Source organism: Phalacrocorax carbo, chromosome 10 (genome assembly GCF_963921805.1).
Source record: "Phalacrocorax carbo chromosome 10, bPhaCar2.1, whole genome shotgun sequence".
NCBI lineage: Eukaryota > Metazoa > Chordata > Aves > Suliformes > Phalacrocoracidae > Phalacrocorax > Phalacrocorax carbo.
In genome coordinates, this window is record NC_087522.1 from 1,209,935 (window position 1) to 1,232,027 (window position 22,093).

The window sequence follows — 22,093 nt, forward strand, 5'->3', positions numbered from 1 at the left end:
CCAGCCTGGAGGAGCGATGCAGGGGGTACACAGGCAGTGCTGCAGCCCATCAAACCCTGCAGTTTTCCCACCCCCATGCGAATCGGGGTGGTCCCCGGTGACCGCCACCCATGCCAGGTGGCAAAGAGGAGGACATCTTCTTGCTGAAGGCTTAGCCAAAGTCCCCGAAGGGAGAAGGAAATGCCCTTCCTAACATGCTCACCAGCTTACACAAGGGCATTTCCTAAAAAAATCAAATTTCCTTGGTGGAGAAAATCAGGTCTGCGCCGTGCAGCTTTTGGTGCAAGCGAGCAGAAAGCCGCGTAACGCCGTGCTCAGCCAGGAAGCCCTTCCCAGCCTCGGGAGCACGTGCAGGCGCGGGGGATCCGCAGAGCCCCGGCCCGCCGAGCCTGCTGCTCCCCTGCCCTCGCTGCCGCGGCACGGCAAGGCCGCGCAAAGCGCCCGCAGAGGGGCTGCCCGGCACCCACCCTCCCCGGCACCAGCCAGCTCACCCCCCCACAGCCCCCCCGTGGGCTACAGGGACCGGGAACCAGTGCTCCCGGGGTGGTGGGAAGAGCATCTGCAATAGTGCTAATTAACTCATCTTAATTAGCAATCTACCGAAGAGCCAAACAACCGACACCTTCCCTCCCCCTTGGTCTATATTGCACCTTTAAGTGCAGCCACAGCTGCAGGTCTCCACTCCTGTCCTGCATTCAGGCAGGCTCCATTTGCTAATACCCTCCAGCTGGGCAGATACGCATCTTTTTTACAGAAAAGCCACAACATTTCAGCGTTTGCTGCTGTAACAGAGCTCGGCAGGGCTCCTCCGGGTGACCAGGCAGGCGGCCAACAGCCAGACCCAGCTGCCGCTTGCCGGGGATCCCACGGCATGCCCAGCCCGCCAGCTCTCCCCCTGCACGCCACCGGAGCCTCGTGGGCAAAGGAAGTCAAGTTCTCAGGCTTTCTTTAAAATTATATATTTTATTTTTCTTATCCATGCAGCAAATAGAATAAAGAGTATATGCCCATCTAAAAGGAGGTCTTTATGAGAATCTTTTGACAACACACAGCAGGTAGTCTAGGATGTAGAAAAGTCATCAAATACTTGCAGGTGAAATCAAATTCACAAACACAAACTGTTCAACAATAAACATTTTTTTTTGTTTGTTTTTCCCTTGTTTTAATTGCCACTTTGAATGTGATCAGAAATAAACAGCTTGGATGACACTTCCATGCATGGAGCAAGATGCGTGCCGCTTCTTTTGCTGTTGCAGGCTCAGAGGCTCACCTGCTTCTGCAAAAGCAGAGACGCTGCAGCACTTGTTAGTATGAGTTAGTTCCACCCTCCAGATGTAAGCCCTACCTCCCGAACAGCTAGAGCTTTGCACTCTGCATTAGAAACCACCCGAGTTCTTCACCCGTGTAAGAGCTCCTGGGATTAACAATTATCAGAGCATATCTACTGCCCAGAGCCGCTTGCTCATCTTCCCATCTTTACTACCTATACGGGTTGGCCACTGTGCAAACTTTTATTTATTTAATGGATTAAATGGATCAATACCTCCTTTGGTGATGGCTCTTTTATAAAGAGAAGGCCACTCAGACGCCCAGCCAGGGGAGACGAGCGCAGCAGCGGCAGGTCCCCCTTGCCCCGTGCACTGGCGCAGTCCCCGAGCACGCGCTGGCGGGAGAGCAGCGATGCCTGGACCGAGCAGCAGCGCTGACAGCCCTGGCACAGGCTCGCCTGAACCGCTGTGTAATGGCTGGCTCGGGACCAGCTGTAGCCCAAAGAGCCACCTGCAGCTGCAGGACAGCAGAGTCGGAGCGGACCAGGGTGTCCGATCCCTCCTCGCCCGCCCACAGCCTCACAGCCCTCAACAGAGCCCTGCAGAGCACCAGGACCAGGCCATTCCTTAGGCTGAGCCCAAGCAGCCAGCCCTGGCTCTGCCCTGACCTCGGGCAGGTCCCTGCTCCGGCTCTCCTCCACTCCCTTCGCCCCTCCGCTGTCCCCGTGTGCCACGCAGGCTCCCCAGCAGCGCCCGGCCACCCGGCTGCCTCCCAGCCGCTCCCCAGCTCCAGCCGGGCTGTGCTTTAGACCAGGAACAGGGACAAACAGGCGCAGGCCTCTCTCCTTTTCTTTGGCAAAATGTCCAAGAGAAAGACTAGGGCATGCCCAGGGAGCACCGGCGTTCGCAGCGTTACATCCCCGCAGCCAGGAACGGGAATCTGCTCCTGGACCAAGGTATCCTCGTGTATTTCCAAATGCCAGCATCGGGAAAGAAATTCTTAGCCAGCGGGTAAATGCAAGCTGCCACTTCTTCACCCCCAGGAGCCTCAGCCCTCCTGCCCCGGGGTCTTCTCCACACAGCGCACGGTCTCCGTTCCGAAGCCCACGCTGCGGAGCAGCCCCCGGCTGGGCGCAGGAGCCGTGCAGGTGCTGCTGCCCGGAGCAGCCCCCGTGGCCCCGGCGGCAGCCACCGACCCGCAGCAACGGGGCCAACACAGCCCCTTGGGGAGGGATTATCTAATCCATCCTGCCCCGCGGGGAACCACCTGAACCCCGCTTACCTGCAGCGTTCGGGTGTCATCCAGCCCGGGAGAAAGAGTCAGGACTTGCCATCCTTCATGAGTGGGGTGACTGTAAGTCCTGCCTCCTCCATCCCTCCTCCCGCCTCACCTGGGAAGTGCAGGGCACTGAGTCCCACCCTGCCACCGCTGGACCCCTCTGCCCGTCCCACCGCAGCCAGGCTGCTCAGCGTGGGACACCGGGCTTGCACCTAAACCCCCTCCGGCATGCAGGCAAGGGGTCAGGGTGCACCCCGCACACCCCAGGGGATTTTTTTCTCCTCTGCAGCTGCAGGCTGAGATGCCTCCTCTCCCCCCCCAGAGCATCCTTCTCCTGCCTCAGCCGCTGCTCGCTCACTCCGTCGCCTTGCCCCCCCGGCACGGCACCGCTGCACACAGCGGTGGGTGCTCTGCGTGCTGGCAGCGCGCTCCTATCGCTTTACTGGGCTTTATCTGCACATCAGAGCACCGGGGGACTGACTAACGGGGCTCTCCTGAAGCCTCCCAGCTCTGAGCATCTTCCTGAAGCGCTGCTTTCCCCATCCAACAGTGAAGATTGAATCATCAAATTACAGCAAACAGTGACTCAACCACTGTCACTCTGCCCTTCCTTGGAAGAGTTTGTACAAATCTCAACGTCTGTGCAGGGCCAGGAACATCCCATTTCACATTTCTCCACGGAAGAAATGGGTCATCTGGAAATAAACCTTGAAATAAGAGTTTGGCAAGTAGCAGAAGGAAGAACATCAGAAACGCTCACGGTACGAGTGCTGCGTGCAGGACCTAGCCCTTGCCAAGCTCTCCCTGCAGCGTGGCTGTCACCCCCGCAGATGCCACCGAGGCTGCCCGGCGGCACAGCGGAGCACGGCCACGTGCTGGCCTGGCTCCCCCGCGGGGCCCTGTCCGAGGCTGCCCGGTGGCTCAGCAACGCCTGCTCCATGCAGAAGTGTCACCCCGACACATACACAGAAATCCCAAACAGAAAGGACGTAACCCCCCCCCGCCCCCGGCAGCAGCCGCTGCGTGTAACCGCGGCCCCGGGGTGCCCCTCGGCGCGGGAGACCTTACGGCAGCATCCTGGACAGACCCTGGGAGCGGCTTCAGAGCTGAAGATACAGAAATTAAAAACATTCACCACTGAAGTAATACTAATTCTGCAGCAACAGGTTTGAAAGTCACAGTAACGTACATGCTCCGAACATCAGCTGTGGTCTGCAGAGGATGGCGAGACGTCTTCTGAAACGTGTGCTGGAGTTACGAGAACCCTGACCGCAAACTGGGCTTCGCCCGAAGCAGAGCGTCTCGTAAACCCTCTCGGCAATCTGGCACAATTTGCAGTTTTTTTTTTCTGGGTTTGGCTTGGTTTCCTCCAGCCCAGGTCAGTACGCGAGACCACGCGCCCAGAGCCCACCTCCCCGCGCGCGCCGGGCACTGCCTGCACTTCAATAGCGGGGCGAGGCTGCCCGGCCGCCCGCTCCCTGGTGGGCAGGACATCAGCGCTAGCTTCTAGCAGCCTTTTTTTCCCCAATGAATCATTAAAAGAAGAAAATAATTTCAAAAGGTAGAGTTTGGCGTTTACAAAATATCTAAAAACCACAATTTCCTTTATAGGATTCCTCGTGATTCATAAAATTCCACCCCCATTTTCCCCTATAGGCATGGAGCGATGTGTATTTACATTAGAACTGGTAGCGTTTCAGAAAATATACATACGGGGTTTGTTTTTCTTTTTGGCAAACTAACCAGACTGGTGTGTAATAAGAGAGGAAGAGCAGCCTCAAAGGATGCTCGGGGCTCACCCTGCTGCGAAGGCAGCAGCGAGCGGGAGCCGCCGACGGGCAGCCCCTGCCCTCCCGCACGGCACTGCCGCTGCACGCACGGCGCCGCTCGGCCTTGCAAAGAGCTCCTGGAATTGTCTCTTCTGATTCAGAATTTTTGCAATGATGCAGAAGGTCCTGGACTGCTGACTAAAACCCCCAGGAATTTTGGCTGAAATCAGGTAAATCAAGATGCTTGTAAAATTCATGGGTTTTGAGCCTTTAAGATAATAGCAGAGGGTGTAAAGTAGAAAAGTTACCGTTATAAATAGCCCTCAGTACAGCCCTTTTGTAGCGGGCACATTTTCAGTTGGTAAATTGTAAACCGAGAATATAAATGTGTTTTGTTTTGGTAGAATATTAATATCCTTTACAGAGCTGTTAAATTTTGACAGTGTCTGAAAAAACAGGAGAAAGATTTATGAGAGCGCTGACAGAGTGTATCAAAACTGCAAACTGTTCCAGATGTTAAAAAAAAAAAAAAAAGAAGAAAAAAAAAATCCCACCTTTCACTTAGAAAAAGATTTGCTCTGATTTACAAGAACTGGCATGGAATTCGTTTGGTGTCTCAACGCCTGAGTGTAGGAAAGGACGTGCGGCGAGGCGCGGGCTTGTGGGAGGCGAGGGAGGAAGACGGCTTCGGCGAGCCAGGCTGACGGTATATACAATGCGTTCAAAAATATATGTCTATAAGCAGACTTTTCCACACTGATCAAATGTATCCATGTCTTGGACAAAAGGCTCCTCTAAGACAAGCTCACAGTCATCGCAAGCTTCAGCACAACGGTTTAAGATATCAACCATGCTTAGCATTCAACAGAAACGATTTGTGAGTAGCTAGGGTCACTGGGATCTCAGCATCCGATTTCAAAAATTACAAAGACTGTAGCAATTTGGTATATTTCTGTTTAAAAACTCTATTAATCACCACCAACTATAGTTCCTAGAAGCATTACTGACTGTTAACTCGAACCCCAAACATCTCCAGCTAAGGAAACCAAGCTAGCAAGTGACACAGACATAGAAAGGCCTCCTAAAACAAGCGGTCGGCGTGTTTCGCATGAGGGTATGTATGTCTGCACTGCTAATCCCGGAAGACTAGTGTCGGTATGTACAAGGCGATCTGGAGTTTCGGACTGCGAGGAGAGGGCGGGCGGCGGCCGCGACTACACGTTAATGACAAACTCGGGGTTAGTGTAGGAGAATCCAGCAAACTCGTTCTGGTCCAAGTTCATGATGAAGAGTTTGTCCGTGGGCGTGAGCTCCACCGGCTGCCGGGTGAACTCTTTGTCGAAGTTGGAAGTGTCGCGTTTGTCCTTCTGTTAAACGGAAAGCACAGAGTTAAACGTGGGACGGGGGGAGCGCGAGCGAGCCGGCGAGCAGCCCCAGGGGGGCCGTGCTGTCCCCGGGCTTCCTTCCCAGGGCTCGACGTCTCCGCACCGGCTTCTAAAGCCGCCGCCGCCGCCGGGGAGCGCGCACCCAGGCAGGCAGCGGCAGCCCCTGTGCAACAGAAGCCACCCCTCGCCATGGGGCAGAACAGAGAAACACCGGTTTAATGCGCTGGGAACACACAACCAGACAGCAAAGGGACACGACGAGAGCACGGGGCGTCGGGGGGGCTGCGGTGCTCCTGGGCCGAGCATCCCTCCTCTCCTGGCCGCTGCAAGAGAGAGCAGTGGAGCAGTTCCTCAGCACGCAAAACTGCTGCTGCAAACAGAGATTCACAATTCACAGGAGGAAGGAGCCTGGAGGAAGCAACATGCCTTGAAATGGAAGTAAACATTCAATACAATCTCAAAATTTGCACAAAATAAGCAGCTGTAGGAGCTCCTTTTGCTTTAAGCTTGATCTTTTAAAATTATGCTATGATATAGTATTGACCGACAGAGTGTTTCTATTGATCTGAGGATGTGATTTGCTCCAGGGTTGTAAAGAGAAAATATACAGTAGCTCAAAACCTCAGAGAATGAAAATTCCACATAAGCAACCTTTTACCCTTTTAATTTCCTAAGAACGACTTTGCAGCTACATCCAACACCCCCCCCCCCCCAAAAAAAAAGAGACACAGACGCTATTGCCTCGCTCAGCGCTGGTCGCCTGCTGCTGGCACCGCAGAGCCCGCCATGGGGAGCGCTTGGGCTGTTTTCACAAACGGGTGTGCAGCAGCCATCGCCCAGTTAGGGTAGATTTTGGCTGTGGAGGTTACGGTGCCTTGGCTGGATGGGAAACCGGAGCCCTGAAGGTACAATACAAGCACTCAGGAGCCTTCGTCAGTAAAGAAAGCCTGTGGAGGGACCACCCGCTCCCGGCAGCGCGTGAGCAGCCCACGGCTGGGAACCCGCTCTGCTTCGTGTCGCTACTAAAGCAAGCAGGGACAACAGACTTTCCCCATCTCTTCTTCCCGTGCCTCTACGCAGGCGCTTCAGCGCGGCGGGAGCGCAGTCCTTCGCAGCCCTCGCCCAGCGTTTCTAACCGGGGCTGGGGTGCTGCCGGGGGGCGACGGGTGGGAGACCCGCAGCATCGCCCTGGGGCCGGACAAGCCCCTCGGCAGAGCACCGCGCTTCCCACCATCTCATTTTCACTGGCAGGCGCAGCCTCCCGCACGCCCTGACTCTGTGCTGGAGGTGACCCTCCCCCGAGGTGACCATTGCAGGGTCCTGCCACAAACCTGGTGCCTTGCAGAAACCTGCAAAACCGTCTTTTTAATTTTTTTTCTCAGGCTCTGCCTTTGAACTGAGGTCCCTGCAGCGCCAGGAGCTTGCCTGTGCTCCGCTACGACAGATTTCCAACTCTGGCTTATTTTGTCGGCTCGTGGCAGAGGGCCCCGAGGGGTAACCACGGGGGTCCCCGCGCCCCGCCACCGGCAGCGCACGTGCCGCAGGAGGGCCCACGCTGGCTGCTCGGCGCCCCTGCCCCGCTCCCTCCCGCCGTGGCCATCCTCCCCGCTCCGTACTGATGAAGCACCCGCCAGGCGACGAGTTGTGTCCTCGCTGCAGCGCCTCTCGTCCCACCGGCTGCTGCTGTCCAGGGATGCTGGGGCAGAGCCATCGGCACCTTCACGCCTCAAGCAGGAGCACGGCCAGAATACGGCTAAGAGCCGGGTCGTCCCTGCCCTCCTCCTGCCAGCCCGGCCAGGCCAGGGACGCCACATCACAGCTGCAGCCGGGTTGAGCCTCTGGAGACGAGCCCCGGCGCCGGCAGCGGACCAGGACCTCCGCGGCCACTCGGAGACTCCACTCGCCGCAGGACGCACCCCGTCGGGACGGCTTCAGCCTCGCAGGGGGAAGGCCAGAGAGCAGAGAGAGCCAAGGGCGGCTGAGAGGAGACGAGGTGGGAAGCAAAACAGGGCTGGAGCTCAAGGAACGAAGAGAAAAGCCAGGAGAAGAGCCGGGAGGCGGCTGCGCCATCAGGCCAGCGAGGCTTCGAGCGTGCAGCAGCGCTCGGGGCACCTGCGGGTCCCAGCCTGTCCCCGAGCTGCAGCTGGGCTTCTGCCTTCGCTTCGGACAAGTGGCGCTCGGGAGCCGGCACAGCCCCTGCCGGGCTCCTCTCCCCAACACGGAGAAGAAAGGAGAGGTGGATTTGGGGGCACAGAGCAGGAGTGGGGAAGGGCAGACGGGGTGAAGAAGCCGACTTCAGGTGCAGAGTTCTGCCAAGCGAAGGGTGGAGAGGTTGAAATACAAGTGTAAACCCACCTCGACGGAAGGCTGCGTCCCCCCTAGGGTGAGAGGGGCCGATGTGGAGCTACGGAAGAGCAGAGGCACTGCCCTTTGCTGCGAAGAGGCCGTTGCACAGCGGTTGCACAGGGGCTCTCTCTTGCAGCCCCAGCACACGCAGAAGGAAGGAGCTGACGGTGGCACCGGGCTCCTGCCCCGCTCCCAGAGGGACGCTGAGCCGACAAGATGGTTCCTGAAGGCCACATCCACCCAAACCAAGGTGTGTCAAGACACGTCCTACTGAGCCAGGAGCCTCTCCCGAGCAGGAACGATGCGGGATGCTGCAAGGGGGAATGAAACACCCACATCTGCCACTGGTGCAAATTGCCACCGCGGTCCCCAGCCCTCCAGGGTGGCCTCTGCTGATGGCACCAGACAGGGCGAATGCTCAACCTGGGAGCCATCGGGTGAGCAAAACTTCCTCCTGCTTTTCGGCGGCAGCAAACTCTCGCAAAGGCTACGATGCGCCTGGGAGGAGGCTCGGGGCAGCCCACCTCCCCCTGGCACAGCGTCCTTCGGCAGCTCCCCCCTCCCCCAGCTCCTCCAGGGGCTCCGCAGGAAAGCGCAGCGCCGGGAGGGCCCAGTTGTGAGCGCAGCAAAGTGGGGTTTGCTGACTTCTTACCTTGAATTTTGTCTGAAATTGGTGGCAATTTGGCCTCTGTCAAAGATGATGAATAGCCTGGGAGCAGGCAGGGAGCAGCTACGTGGATCTGGTAAACAGAAAGAGGGGACGGCAGGGGAAATTCAAGGCTGAAAACGCCTCCAGCAAAGGGCTAATTGACCCTGGGCGGTGGGGAGGAGCACGGGAGGGACGGCGTGGCAGAGGCACCCTGCGCTCCCGCATGCCCAGGGCAGCCTGCCCGGACCGCAGCGGGCGGCCATCCTCCCCGACCACCACTGCCGCCTCCGAGCCCCTTCCCCACGGCAGAGCCCCGGGGCTGCACGGGCGGAGGAGGCCGAGGAGCAGCTCCCGCCCGTGCCGTCGGTGCTTTTCGGAACAACCCTGCAGAGTTCGGAGCCGCAGCACTCCAGCAGAAGCGGATTTCCAAAGACAGAAGGGAAATTCTGCACGCGCTCAGGAGAAGGGAGGTTAACAGGAACCTGTAATCCCTCTTTAGCTGAAACTGCCAATTGCTTTTAACAACGGCTCCTCTGAGAGCGCAGGGGCAGGGCGATGAGTCACCGGCACACGGCGCTGCCTTGCGAGAGCCTTGCCTCTGCAGTCCCCAGACATCCGACGCGCATACCGCAGTTGGCTCTGTTCAAGGCGTTTAAAGAGATCCCCGAGCGGCAGAGCTCCGCGGGAGGGCTCGCCTGACGCCCAGATCATCCTTCCTCCAAGGGACATCGGAGAGAAACTCCTTTCCCTGTCCACGTTTGAGCGAGCAGGGCGAGGTGCTGCGCGGCACGAGCTGGTGCAGAGGACACGTGGGCGTTTTACTCTCCGCTTGGAAGATGCTTCCAGAACGTCGCACCTCGGCTTGGGGACAGACGCTGCGGAGGATGAGCGGGCCACGGGTCCAGCGGCGGTGCAGGAGGGGCGTTGTGACGTGGGCTGCTGCTGCCTGCGCTGCTGCCTGCGCTGCTGCCTGCGCTGCTGCCCCGGGCAGCCCTGGGGACCCGCCGTGCCCCCGCGCCGGCATCCCCGAGCCTCGGCGTGGTGCAGCCCCGACTCCTGGTATCTCTGAGCCCAGAGCTGTAGAAACTCATTATCGTCAAACACATGCAGGTTTCTTTGACATTATTTATCACTTTTTATTTTATACTCATTATTGGGGAAAAAAAAAATAATTGGCACATTACAACTTAAAGCAGGTTGATACAGTGACAGCCCACAAACATCTGCAGAATAGTATAAAAGGAAGCTGCACGATCGTTATTGTTTCAGGAGAAATTCGTCCTTCCTGAAACTATTTCACTGATGCCAGAAACAGAATTTAGGCCATTTAAATATCTAGCGGCATTTTTTTAAAAGTAGGACTATTAGTTGAAACAAGTTTCTTTACAAGCTTCATTTCAGAATTCACAATACTGTTCAAAGTTAAATAGCATCCGTTTGTGTTAATACCATTTTTTGACACATTTAAAGCGCAGGTAACAAACTCAATCATTTGCTTTGGCATTTGAAGAAAAGAAAAAGGTTTGCTATGAGAACCGATGTCATATGGTATTTACTAGGGTGACCATGGATTCGAAAGCATCTGTGATAGCTCTTTCAATTTTCCCCGTTCACAACCGGGTACCTTTCTTTTGCTTTAAAAAAAATGCTACTTCGGAACTGCACAATCAGGAGAAATCTTTGCACACAGCAGACCTGGCTTCCCTAATAACGTACCAGCGCTGCCGGAGAACCGTGTCTGCCCAAACCCGCGCAGGTACGAGCCCACGGCAGCAAGGGGTGCCGCGGCGGGTTTCCCAGAGCAGGGCGGAACGACAAAAAAGAGCCAGAAAGGGCGTTTCAGCGCTCCAGAGCAACAGCTCGCTTTTGGGAGGAGCCGGGAGGCTCAGCCAGCAGCACCCGCGCTGCGGGGCGCGTGCTCGCTCCGGGGAAGGGTTGCGTTCAACACGCTTACTTGCCACCAAGGCAAAAAAGGCTAAATATTAAATTGTCATGATTATGTTAAAAGACTAGGAAAAAGGAAGAGCAGGAATCAAAGCTCATGCTGAAGAGATTTCTCCTAATTGTCATGGCCTACACCTGCCCATTTGAGCTCCGTTAGCAAATGAAGTTTCCGTTTTCTGCGAATGAACCGTCACAAAAGCACATTTGCAGCGCTCCGCGCACGTCGCCCGCCCTTCGGGCACTCCCCAAATCACGTGAAGACACCTCTGGCTTTGAAACATGGTCACTCTAGTAGTAGTACTAAAGAAAAACCATGAATGCAAGGTTTGCAATGGAAAAATGTCACCACAACAGCAGCTGGGACCGGGTGATAGAGATGCAGGGATGAGATCTACACAGCTACTTAGCTCTTGGCTTCACGTTTAAAAAACTCAGAGTTAACAAAGGAAAATCCTTCGAATTCTGACTGGTCAATGTTCCTGATGACTTCCTGGTCAGGAGGTGTTAAGACGGGTGGATGTCGAGTGAAAAACCGGTCGAAGTTTTCAGCATTGCGTCCACACTATGAGAGGGGAAGAAAAGAACGTATGGTGGGTGGAGAAAGAAGCGCGTGGGATGCGGCTGCAGCCACCCGCCCAGCCTCGCCGCCCGCCGCCGCTTAGCTCGGTGCAGCAATGGCAGAAAAGAAAAAAGGTGCGAAATACGTATGAGCTTTGTTAGTCACAAGGCGATGTTAGCTCACGGCACGGCCAGAGACCGGCAACACCCTCCGGCTGCACCGTGGCAAGTAACTGCGGGAGAGGAATGAGATGGGAGCGCAGTTACTTGCTGCCCTTCCCTGCCTGTGTGCAGCCCTGTACCTTCTCTCCAGCTACGCCACGCGCACGGCAGCTTCTGACAGCAGGCTTCGCCCGCTTGGCCACCCCTCCTTCCCCGGGAGCGGGAAGTTTTGGTCATGCCTGGGCTGCTTAGAGGATTCTCCCTGCTCCTGCCTAAGAAGAGAGCTTCTCTCCTTCCGCAGAGCTCCTGTAAACTGCTGCTGGCCGAATGCTTAGCGCGGGCCGTTGTGCCTGGGAATCTCCAGGGCTGCTCCGTCCCTTCCCGACGTGCCCGTCAGACCCTGACGGTCCCCGCCGGCGCACCGGGGTGCCGCGGGGCTGAGGCAGCCGGGAGCTGGGGCACCGGGGTGCTCCTGGCCACCAGCTCCCTGCCGCGTGGCAGCCGGGACGTCCGCACGGCATCCCTACGGCTCCGCGCTGCAACCGGGCAAGGCTGGCTATCCCTAAAACCCTGCCCACAGCGACATTTTTCTCTCTTTGCCCTGAAGGCAGCTAACGACAACCCCTACTTCAGGCGGGGCGGGAGTCCAGGAGCACCGGTGAGCTCTCTGCAGCCAGCAAAGCCAGACGAGAGAAGAAACCAAAAGCTCTGGAGTCCAGGTGAGCACCGCCCTGGCTGGCACGGCACCGCAGGGCAGCAGCACACGGGGCACGGAAAGCACCCTGGCAGCAGCCGGGGATCCGGCTGGCTGCGCTGCGGTCTCTGCCGCGGAAGGGGGACGTCGGGAGCGGGGAGACATGCCAAATGCCTTATTTAATTTTCTTAGCGATCAAAACAAGGGTCCTGTAACTTCCTGTGCTGCAAGTCATGATTTAATATAATAATAATAGCAATAGCTAATAACAGGTGGATACCGGGTCACTGCAGCAGCTACGGATTGTGCTCAGTTACTACCTATCACATGCACGTCACATCCCTATGAACTGCACTTAATGACTTTGCTCTAATGGCTGGCGAGCTCTCCCTCCCGTCGGAGCCGCCGGCGGCCGCTCTCCTGGCCCTGTTCGCTCAGCAGAGGTGCAGAAGCCAGCACCTCTCGGTCCCTTCGCTCTCTCCTGCCACTTCCCCAGGGAGAACGTGCGCTGCAAGTGCTGGGGCAATTCTTCCTGGCATTTAACTTTCATTTGCTAAGGAAACAGATTTACATTTTTAATAAACATCAGACTAAATATAATAAATTATTAACGACAATTGTAAACTTCAACATTTCCCAGTTCCTTCCTCTGCCACAAAGGTTTCAGGGAAGACAACGTGCCCATCCATCAGACTCCGATGGCACGTTCCTTTGGCAGCTCTCGTATGTTCTTATAGCGCCAAGTGAGACACTGAATATCCCCAAGTCTCTAAAAAGAGAGTTCAATGGGTAACGCTTGGGTTGATTTAAGTCTAGCTACAGCTGTGCTGAACGCCAGCCCATCCAGCCTCTGAGCCTATCCTTCCACGCCACTGTACCTCTTGTATTTTGTAAGGCCTAGTCTTAACCTACGCCACGCTTCCAGCTGGGATTTGTTAAGCCTCTGCTCCCAAACACGTCTCCTGTCCACAACCACGAGCTCAGCACGGTTTCTAGCTCCGCATACTACGACTCTCTCACAGAGCTCGGAGGCACGTTTTCCCTCCTGCGTCTCTTCTGGGCTGCCGCGGTCAACGGAGCCGCGGCTCCAGCCCTGGAAAACACAGCTCCTGCCTCTGGCCCCCCGGCCGAGCCCAGGCAAGAGCAGATGCTGCTCTGGGCGTGGTAGGTTGCAATGTGGATTCCTCTTTTTCAAGTATTTGGATGCAAAAATGAGTTGGTGCTGCCCAGGGAGGAGTTAGGAAAAAAAAAAGACAAAACCAAAAGAAAAAATGAAAAGAAAAAAAATCCAAAGACAAACAAACCCCCCCCAACCAAACATGCAAACACAGTGCAAACCAGTTCACCAGGAGGGTACCGAGCTTCCCAAAACGAGCCTGAGAAGCCTTTTCATGCAGCCTGCGAAGAGCATTGCGCTGCTGGGGGAGAACCTGCCCCAGGCGCCCTGGGCTGTGCTCCCAGCACGATGCCGTCCGCATCACGGCCCTCCAGGAACAGCTTTTTGGAAATCCCTGATTTCAAGCACAGAGACCCAAACGGAAAACGAGCCCTCCAAAGAAAGGGTAAGGCTCCCGGCAGCAGAACACAGAGCCCAGGACAAATTAACAACAGAAACCCAGCGAGGAGATGGAGAATGGAGACACAAGCGGAGCGAGCAGACTGGCAGACGCGGGGCTCGTTGGCTGCTCTTTATGAAAAGCCCAAGCTCCTGTACCTTGCCAATCCCTGACTGCCGTACGGACCCCGTCCCGAGGCAATTCTCCGCATCTTTTCTTCTCTCCGGGCACATTATTCCCCAGAGCAGCAGGCGGGTGCAAACCACCGGGGCCGTGCCCACCTCCGGGGCGGGCGGAGGCTCTGCATCGCAGGAAGAAGCGGCCCGGCGGGGACCTCCCGGGCGCCTTCCCCTCTCGGTTACGCCAGCTGTCCCTGCGCTCCCCGCTGCGGCTCACGCCTGATCCCAGCCCGTTGTCTGTGCTGAGGCCGGGGGCGGCTGGGACGCAGCACCCGAGCCGTGCTCGGGGACGGAGGCGAGGGCGGCACGAGCCCCGAGAGCCTCCCCCGGGGAAGCGCTGCTGGGGCTGCTTAGGGCAGAGGGCTCAAAGGCTGGCAGCCGGCCCCTCTCTAGAGCAGCAGGACAGCAGCGAGGTTCATAGGAGTCCGGAAAGGAACAGCGAGGGTATGTGCTGAGGAGCCGACAACTCCCACCACAGGGAATTTCAACAGCAGCTGTCACAGCTCCAGCCTTTCGGGAAGAGCTGGTCGCTGCTCCAGACCACGCAATCAAGTACAGCTCCAGAGGCTTGCAAAAGTACGTTTTAGATGTTTGACAAGTCCGCATCAGCCAAACGCCTTCCTGAAAGCCATCATATTAACATCAAAATAGGAAATAAATTCCCAAAGCTGAAGTTGCCAGTTCCACAAAGCCTGGGAGGCAAAGCCATGGCACAAAGAGACAGGGGCTTCTCGAAGCCTCGCTGTCACTAGTCTTCCCCTCAGCGCTGAGGAAAACTACGAGCGAGGTTACTGGGGAAGCCTGCAGCGCTTAAGGTCACCGGTGCAGTAACGCGTAACGTAGCAGGGTTTACCTGCTGCTAAGCCGCTCACCTGCAGATTCTAGCGACTCGCAAGACACAGTGAAAGCTTTACAGTGCTTCGAAAATATAGCTGTCATTGCCTATTAGCTTCACGAGACCTTGGAGGAGACATGCAAGGCAGTTCATGTGAAATGTCTGACAGCACTAGCCTTCTTTTTGCCATAAAGAAATGTGCTGTCTTAAAAAAAAGAAAAATCAAACAAAAGCAACCCCATCGTTAAGGTTTAGAAACTAATCCTCGTGAAATGCTTCCATTTATTGGGAGAGAAGGTACAAATGTATTTTTACTACGTATATGAGCAAGCAAAAATTCTCCCTGTAATGCAATAAGACAAGAATATGTGGATGGAAAATTTTCAAAGTTGCATCTATCCATGGCATTTCATGTCACGTCAAACATTTCATGTCCAGCTTTGTGAAGTTTGCTTTCATTCCTGCGGACTTTCTGTTCAGATGCAAAAGAACTTGGCCTGGTCACCAAACCAAGCAGCACACCCTCCTCTTTGGGAGCTTTCACGTGGCTGAAACATGTATTTTAAGGCTGGAAATTGTCTTTAGGTGTACAGAAGCCAGGTCCAAGGCCAGACCCAAGGTCTACAGGCTGTGACCTGTGCTGGCCGGCACGCCATGTCCCGAGCCACCCCCACGACGCCGCAGGCGGCCCCTTGGCTCTTGGGAACGGGGCAGGTTTTAGTAAAACCGGTGGCCAAGACCCAGCGCCGCTGGAGTTCGAGACGCGAGGCCTGGCCCAGGCACGCGGTAAGGGAGGGCAGGAAGGATCGATGCCACCCCAGGCGGCCAACAATGGCTCCCTGCAGGAACACCACCGTTATGGCTTCCGAAATGAAGCTCCTCTCTGAGGGGCGGGAGGCGTGCTGTATGAGTTTGTACATTTATCTAAAGCCACGCTGCGAAAAATCTGCCTCATTTTAGTACCGTATTAACGTACAGGCACCACTCCATCCTGAATGGGGAAAGGGGGAGGGTGGGAATTTATCTTACATAAATCCCCAATGTGTCCTGTCTAATATTTATAGCCAGCACAGAATGACTGGGTTTTTTTCAAGCTGCAGAAATAAAACTGTCAGCTTAGAAGATAGCCTTTTTATTTTATCAGTTTCTAGCTTGATTTCAAATAGAGACAAAAGGCATAATAAAATATTTTCCATTGATCCCTGAGATGCAATCAAAGATCATAAAAAGCCGAGGACGGCCGTTCTCCTCCTGCGACGAAGCCCTCGCTCCCGGCGCCGAGGAGAACCAGTGGGCTGAACACACCCTCCCTTTCCCAGTTTTTTGGCCCAAACCTGTGGTACAGCCACGATCCCGCCGGCCTCGCAAGCATCTCTTGGGCAAGTCTGACCTTCCCGGTGCTGCTCCGGGTTGGAAACCGGGCTCCTCGCCACCCGAGGGAGGATCAGGGCTCTCGGGCATTTCTGCCAACAGACGCACCCTGTTGGGGGGCATCTGGGTCGCAGCATGAACCTGGGGCCACGCCAAGGGCCCCTTTGTGCCGGGCGGGGGAACGATGGTGCTTTTCATTCGTGTCTGGCTAAGGATCCCAAACCCCAGCTCAGGACGCTCCAGCCCACGTTCGTCCTGGCCCCAGGGAAAGGCTGGGGCATTTGCTGTGAGGGTTTTCTGATGTAGGGCCCTGGCTTTCATCTCTCCCCTGCAAACAGAGCCAAGTTTCTGCCCGATACCCTGAAAATATTGGCTGAATAATCAGAGAGCAATCTCAGAGAAAGCCTTTACAGGACCCCGAGGCTGCCGGAGCGAAATCTTGTCTCGATTACAAGAGGAGACGTTTAACCTTAATGCATTGGCCGCCTCCCCACGGCACGCTCCCTGCCCACTGCTGGCCCCTCAACCCTCAAATCTCGTGTAATTAGGAAATTACTTCTGCAAACATCTGAACTCACCTTGTAAAGACTGAAAATAGGGCTACAAAAACGCACGTGCAGGGGAACGGGAGTTTTTACAAATCTGGGTTTATAAATGGCATTTCAATATTAATTAATTGAGTGCAGTTAGGGGAAAATTAATTTACGCAATTAAAAATTATTAGATTAAAAGCAATTTTTTTAAACCACTGTCCTGTTGTGCGTAATCCTGTGCTCTGCCATGTGATTTCAATGCTTTCAAAATGAGACTTTTCAAATCACTAGGCTTTATGTAAAGTAAAGGAGTAATTAGATACCAAAACCAATAATTATCTCAACGAGAGACAGAGAAAGCAGGCAAGTGTAAATACACTTCTCAGGGTAAAAGCAGACCCACGAAAGGAATTGTTATGCACAAGCCAAACCACGGAGCAGCCAAGCACAGCCCCATGTCAAAACCGCCGAGTTTCTGCACACCAAAGACAACCCGGCCCCTGATCTGTCTCGTTACCGTCTCTGTGATAAAGGTTAATCAAGCACAAAGCAACACATGGGCTCTTGGGAATTTGTTTTCAGGCAGAGGGCCGAAGTGTCCATTTTCCTGTTGGAGTAAAATGGTGCAGGTTTCTGGGAAGTGATGTGAAGCCCTTCCCGGCAAGCGGGCGCTGGGGAGGCACAGAGCCCTCGCTCGTACCCACGCTCGCTGCCTGTGGGGATGTTACAAGAGCACAGAAACGTGGGGGAAAAAAAAGAAAAGAGGGTGCTACAGAAGAGATAACTAGCAAAGATGCTTCTGCGGGTGCGGAGAGGGGACCACCCCGGCGGGGGGAGGTGCGGAGGCAGCACGCAAGCTGCCCACCCGGCTACTCCGCAACGGCACCTTCCACTTGGCCCCCTGCACCCGCCCGGCCGCAGCACTCGCACCCGCAGGAGGAGGTTTCGTGCTGCTTGAGCAACGAGCGAACGCGAATTGGTGACACCTTCTGAGCAGCAGAATGCGTTGGCGCGATGCTAAAGGCGACTGGGACGGGGCTCTGCTCACCCCCAGCTGCTGCTCACGGGGCTGAAGCGCTCGGGCACGACACGGCGCTGGAGCGCAGGAAGGCTGTGGGCATCTGTGGGCAGGTACCGATACCCACGCCTGCCTATTACTCCGTAATTTGAAACTTTGGCTTTCTGACAATCCCTGTAACTTTTATAGAGCTAATTAAAAAAAAAATAATTAAAAAAAATAGACTTAAGCCAAGGTGAAGAGCCAGGCTAGCACAAATCCCCCGCCCCAGCAAGCGCTCGAGCCACGACCGGCTGACGGTCAGAAGCCGCAAGCACCGTCTTTCCTCGTGACCCGCCCAAACACATGGTGAAGGTGCCCAAACCCGGATTTTCATTTCTGTACTGCTCTGGTCTGCGCTCACAGCTGGTGTGAAAGGAGCAACATTTTTCCAGCACAGATGCACTGCTGTTGAAATATCAGCTATCAGCAGGTACCTGAGCTGTCTTAATCCTACTTAAATCCTAAATCAACTGCGCCTACCTTTCTATTAATCTTCCTGTCCTATCAAATGGTGACTTTTCCCCAGCACCAGCCATCAGGCGAGACGCGACAGACGGCAGCTTACCGTCCCCCCTCCGAGGTCCAGCGTCAAAAGGATTTTCAAAGAAATAAGACATTTAAAGCAGGACAAAAATTGCACATTTTAAAACAGTAAGAAAGCACTTTTACCAGAATTCAATTGTTTTTAACTGTAAACCACCAAACAATGATGCTATGCCACGATCCAAGGCAAAGAGGTCACTGGGGATCTGCCTGGGAAGAAAGGAGGGACGAGGCAACAGCTCCCTTAGCAAATGAACAGAGAGGTGAGAAACAGCAGGAGCGAGGGATTTCAGGAGAAACAGGCTCGTGCAGAACAAGACCCCCGAAGCCGCGGCACCAGCTCAGCCCCCCGGTGGGCTCCGGGCGCGGAGCCGCGTCCCGCCGCGGCTGGAGCTCACAGACCACCCCACCTGGTGGGGCATCCTTCGCACAAGGGTCGGATGCCACCCTCTGCCAACGGATCACGGTGCGTGCGAACAGCCCCAATTACACTTTAATATCATACATGCCATTACTTCCCAGTAACGCCTTTCCTACACGGCCTAATAGCTTGAAGATGCCATTCCTTCCGAGGGAAAGGAAAGCAGGCAGCGATTCAGACCTCGGTGCTAACCATCACCAGCTGCATCCCAGCAACCCGTCTCGCCACGTTTCAGAGACAGATAAGGAGCACGGGACGTTTCTCCCTTTGCCGATGCAGAGGGCAGCCCAACTGCACTGCACAGAAGCAGCTCTCAGCCGTGGAGGCGAAAGGCTCTGAGGGCAGCACCCCACGGTCTCCTGCAAAGGCACTGCAAAGGCATTTAACTTTGTGAAAATGTTTATCCGAAATTAAAATACGCATCGCCAGCACACGCAGGGCATCGCTGGGCGGCCTGGGGCAGGGAGCAGACCCCCCGGTCGGCAGCCGCTCCCCCATCGATACTGCATCAGGGAGACGTGTTATCCATATTTGTTCAGTCAAGCAAGGACCTGTAGAAGGGAAGAGGCTGCTAGAGCAGAGAGGCATTTAGAGGGAGGACAGCTAAAGGAACAGAGCACCCTACACCAAAGGGACTCCCACTCCATGTTTTCCCTGAAAGCAGAGGTTTTCCAAGCCAAGGGGTCCCTTCAAAAGAACGGGTTTACTGTAAAGCAGAGGAAAAGCAGACGAGTCCAAGGTTGTTAAGGGCAGTGGGGTAACGGAAGTCTCCGTTAAATACACGGAGCACCTCCGGACTTCAAGTCGTGATCCAGGATGATGGATTAAGAGAGCACGCAATGTCCCCAGCTCGATCACTGGGCATAAATATGAGTCCACATCAGCCACATAAATCAGATTTAACTCTGGATTCACAGTTTTCTGTAAAATACCGGTGCCCAGCTAGGGCAGAGCAGCTAACAGCATGCAGGAGGTAGAAACACCTCAATAAGCCCATGCTTTAAGGACCTGGACCACCCCGGAGAGACTCATAGCTGTGACCCTGCCAGTCCCAACAGTGGCAAGAGAAATAGAGAAATCCAGGGCGAGATGTCCCTGCCCCCGAGCCTGCGTGGTCACTGCTGCCTGTGCATCCTCTCTTGGGAAGGGCAGAGACCGCAGGCGGAGCGATGCAGCAAACGGGCGTGCTGGGGGTCAGGCAGAGAAGCTGCTTCAGCATGAGCCCCACACGCCGCCGGCGATGAAACCCGCTTTGTGGCTCAGGCTGCACACGCCTGCACCGGCATTACACGGACAGCGGGCACTGCAAGGACGGCTGGACCAAGGAGCAGCCAAGTAGTCTCGTCTTTTTTGACAACTAGCCTTCAGGTTACGCATGCCTCCACCTCAGTTTTGCTGCTGGCAGCTCATCTCCCCCTGCAGCCTTGTGCTCCCAGCACACCCAGCACCTCTCTCGCTAGTAGAGCCCATCTTAAAGCAAGGCAGGGACGAGAGAGGGCAGGCAGGTTCTCCTCCCCGCCCGCCCGCGAGCTGGGCTCCAGCCTTCCACCGCTTCACCTTGGAGAGAAACTGTCGAGTGAAATACAGCGCCGTTGCCACTTCAGACTATGGTGCTGAGCTAGATATTGAAATAAAATTTAGATTTAAAAAAAACCCCAAAAACCAACAAAAGAAAGAGAGACCTGTTCAGCTTAAGAGGAAGGGAAGGAAGAAACCAGCAGGAGGACTGACCCTGGGACAACCCCCAGGCACCACCGCAGCGCCACTGACGCCACCAGCCAAGCGCACGGTGGTTCCACCCCTGCAAGCCAGAGCGACGCACGGCGTCCCGGAGTTATCCTTTGCCAGCAGCGGGTTAAGACGGGCCAAACCTGGGCAGACGCGCTCTTCTAAGCAGAGAAATGGAAGCTCCGCGCTGCGGGCAGGACGAGCGGCGCCTGCACGTATACCCCCGCGAGCACGAGTGGGAGAGGCTGTGCAAGAGAGCCGGCGGGTGGGAGAGCGCGACGGGAGGAACGCGCTTAACGCAGCCACACTTACAGCCTTTGGCTTGAAGGGAGGCTGGATCTCCTTGCGCTCCAGCTTATCCCAGTCGATGTAGCGGAAGAACGCGTGCTCCTTGATGTCCCGCTCCCCTTCCGGGCCACATCCCAGGCGCTTGGCGGGGTGCTTGGTCATCAGCTTGGGAGAGGAAGAGAAGAAAACAGTCACTCACAGAGCAGCCAAGTGCTTCACAAACATGCCTGCTCTGAGAAGTCCCCGGGGTGCCCTGGGACGCCCCACGGCAGCGCCCGGACCCCAGGAGGGGTTCCCATCTCCTCCCCCAGCTTTCGGTGCTCGAAGCAAAGGACAGCGGGGGAGGCAGGAGCCGCTCCGGGGACAGGGAAGGTTCACAGTGCCTTACGACGGCAGACTAAGCAGATCGCAAGTACATGAGCACTGGGTGGGATGAGCACATCCCCTTTTCCTCTGGGAATAAAATTGGTTCACCGGGAAATAGTGTCAGGGTGCTGGCAGACCCCCCCACGCCACTGCAGTCTCACCAGCCTGCTACAAGGTGTGTGCAAAGCTGCTTGGCCGTCCCTTTGCCTGGGAGCAAGCTGCTCAGCATCTGCATAACCAATTTTAAAGGCCACTGCCCATTTAAGACAAACAATCTGCCCTCAGAAACCTTCATCCGCCCTAGAAGCAGAACCCCCACTTCTCCGGAGCCGCGGCAGCACAGACGAGAGGCACATTTCTAATGAAAGAGTCAATTTGGAGAAGAAAAAGCGCGAACAGTCCATTAATGTTACTTATCATCTAAACTTCTCCTCTTCACCGGCTCAATAAGAAAAGTGAAATGGGGCAGGGGAGTTAAGGGCAGCTATACAAACATTAATATCCTGGGGGCATTGTTTGAGCTGTGTTTGGAGATCAGATGGAGATTCCAGAGATTTGTAAGACGCTGATAAGCACGGAGAATATGAGCCCTACACCTGCAACAAAAGGACTACTTTATTAAAAGCAGGGCAGTTAAGACCGACCCCAGAGCTGTGCAGAGATTGCAGCAAGCCTGACTCCATGTCTCGTGGGGCCATGGGTCTACAAGAGACCCCCGCTGCCCTCCCGCGAGCCCCCGGGAGGGACACGGCACCTGCAGCGCTGCAGGGACGCACTAAAGCTCTGGCCGGAACGCCGAGAAACCTCCCCGCCTTTCTGTTGAGCCTGACCCGCCCCTGAAAGAAAAGGTTTTTATAAGCATCTTCTGACAAAAATAAACACATGAGCCCAAGCGCCCGGGCGGCAGGCAGCCCGCCGTGCCACGGGGAGCTAATGAGCCCCCGCTCCAGGCAGGGCTCCTCTGCCCCAAGGTGCAGGTGTTTTGACACAAGCCAGCCCTGCCATCCATGACTGCACAAAATGAGCCTGCTCAGGGAAGCTCATCTTTATAAGTAATGCTACAACAGGGAGCTGAAAGGAAGGAAAAGCCTGCAACACCCCCCCTCAAAAAAAACACTGAGTAAAAAACGTGAAGCGTGGAGCCACTAAGCGCTCTGCT

General features: G+C 55.5%; 1 protein-coding gene across 4 annotated transcripts in view; it reads right to left on the reverse strand.

The window, feature by feature from the left end:
* Positions 1–943: 943 nt before the first annotated feature.
* The window catches only part of PRKCB (protein kinase C beta), a 141,458-nt gene continuing 120,308 nt past the window's right edge, over positions 944–22,093 (reverse strand). For 3 of the 4 annotated variants that reach the window (XM_064461326.1, XM_064461329.1, XM_064461328.1), the window contains 2 exons: positions 20,593–20,733; positions 9,804–11,202 (listed from right to left, as the gene is read on the reverse strand). In XM_064461326.1, the coding sequence (XP_064317396.1) occupies positions 11,044–11,202; positions 20,593–20,733 (300 nt within the window). In that variant the 3' untranslated portion in view covers positions 9,804–11,043. Of the gene's footprint in view, positions 5,684–9,803; positions 11,203–20,592; positions 20,734–22,093 lie in introns of those variants that run through there. The other variant, XM_064461327.1, reaches the window with a different exon arrangement.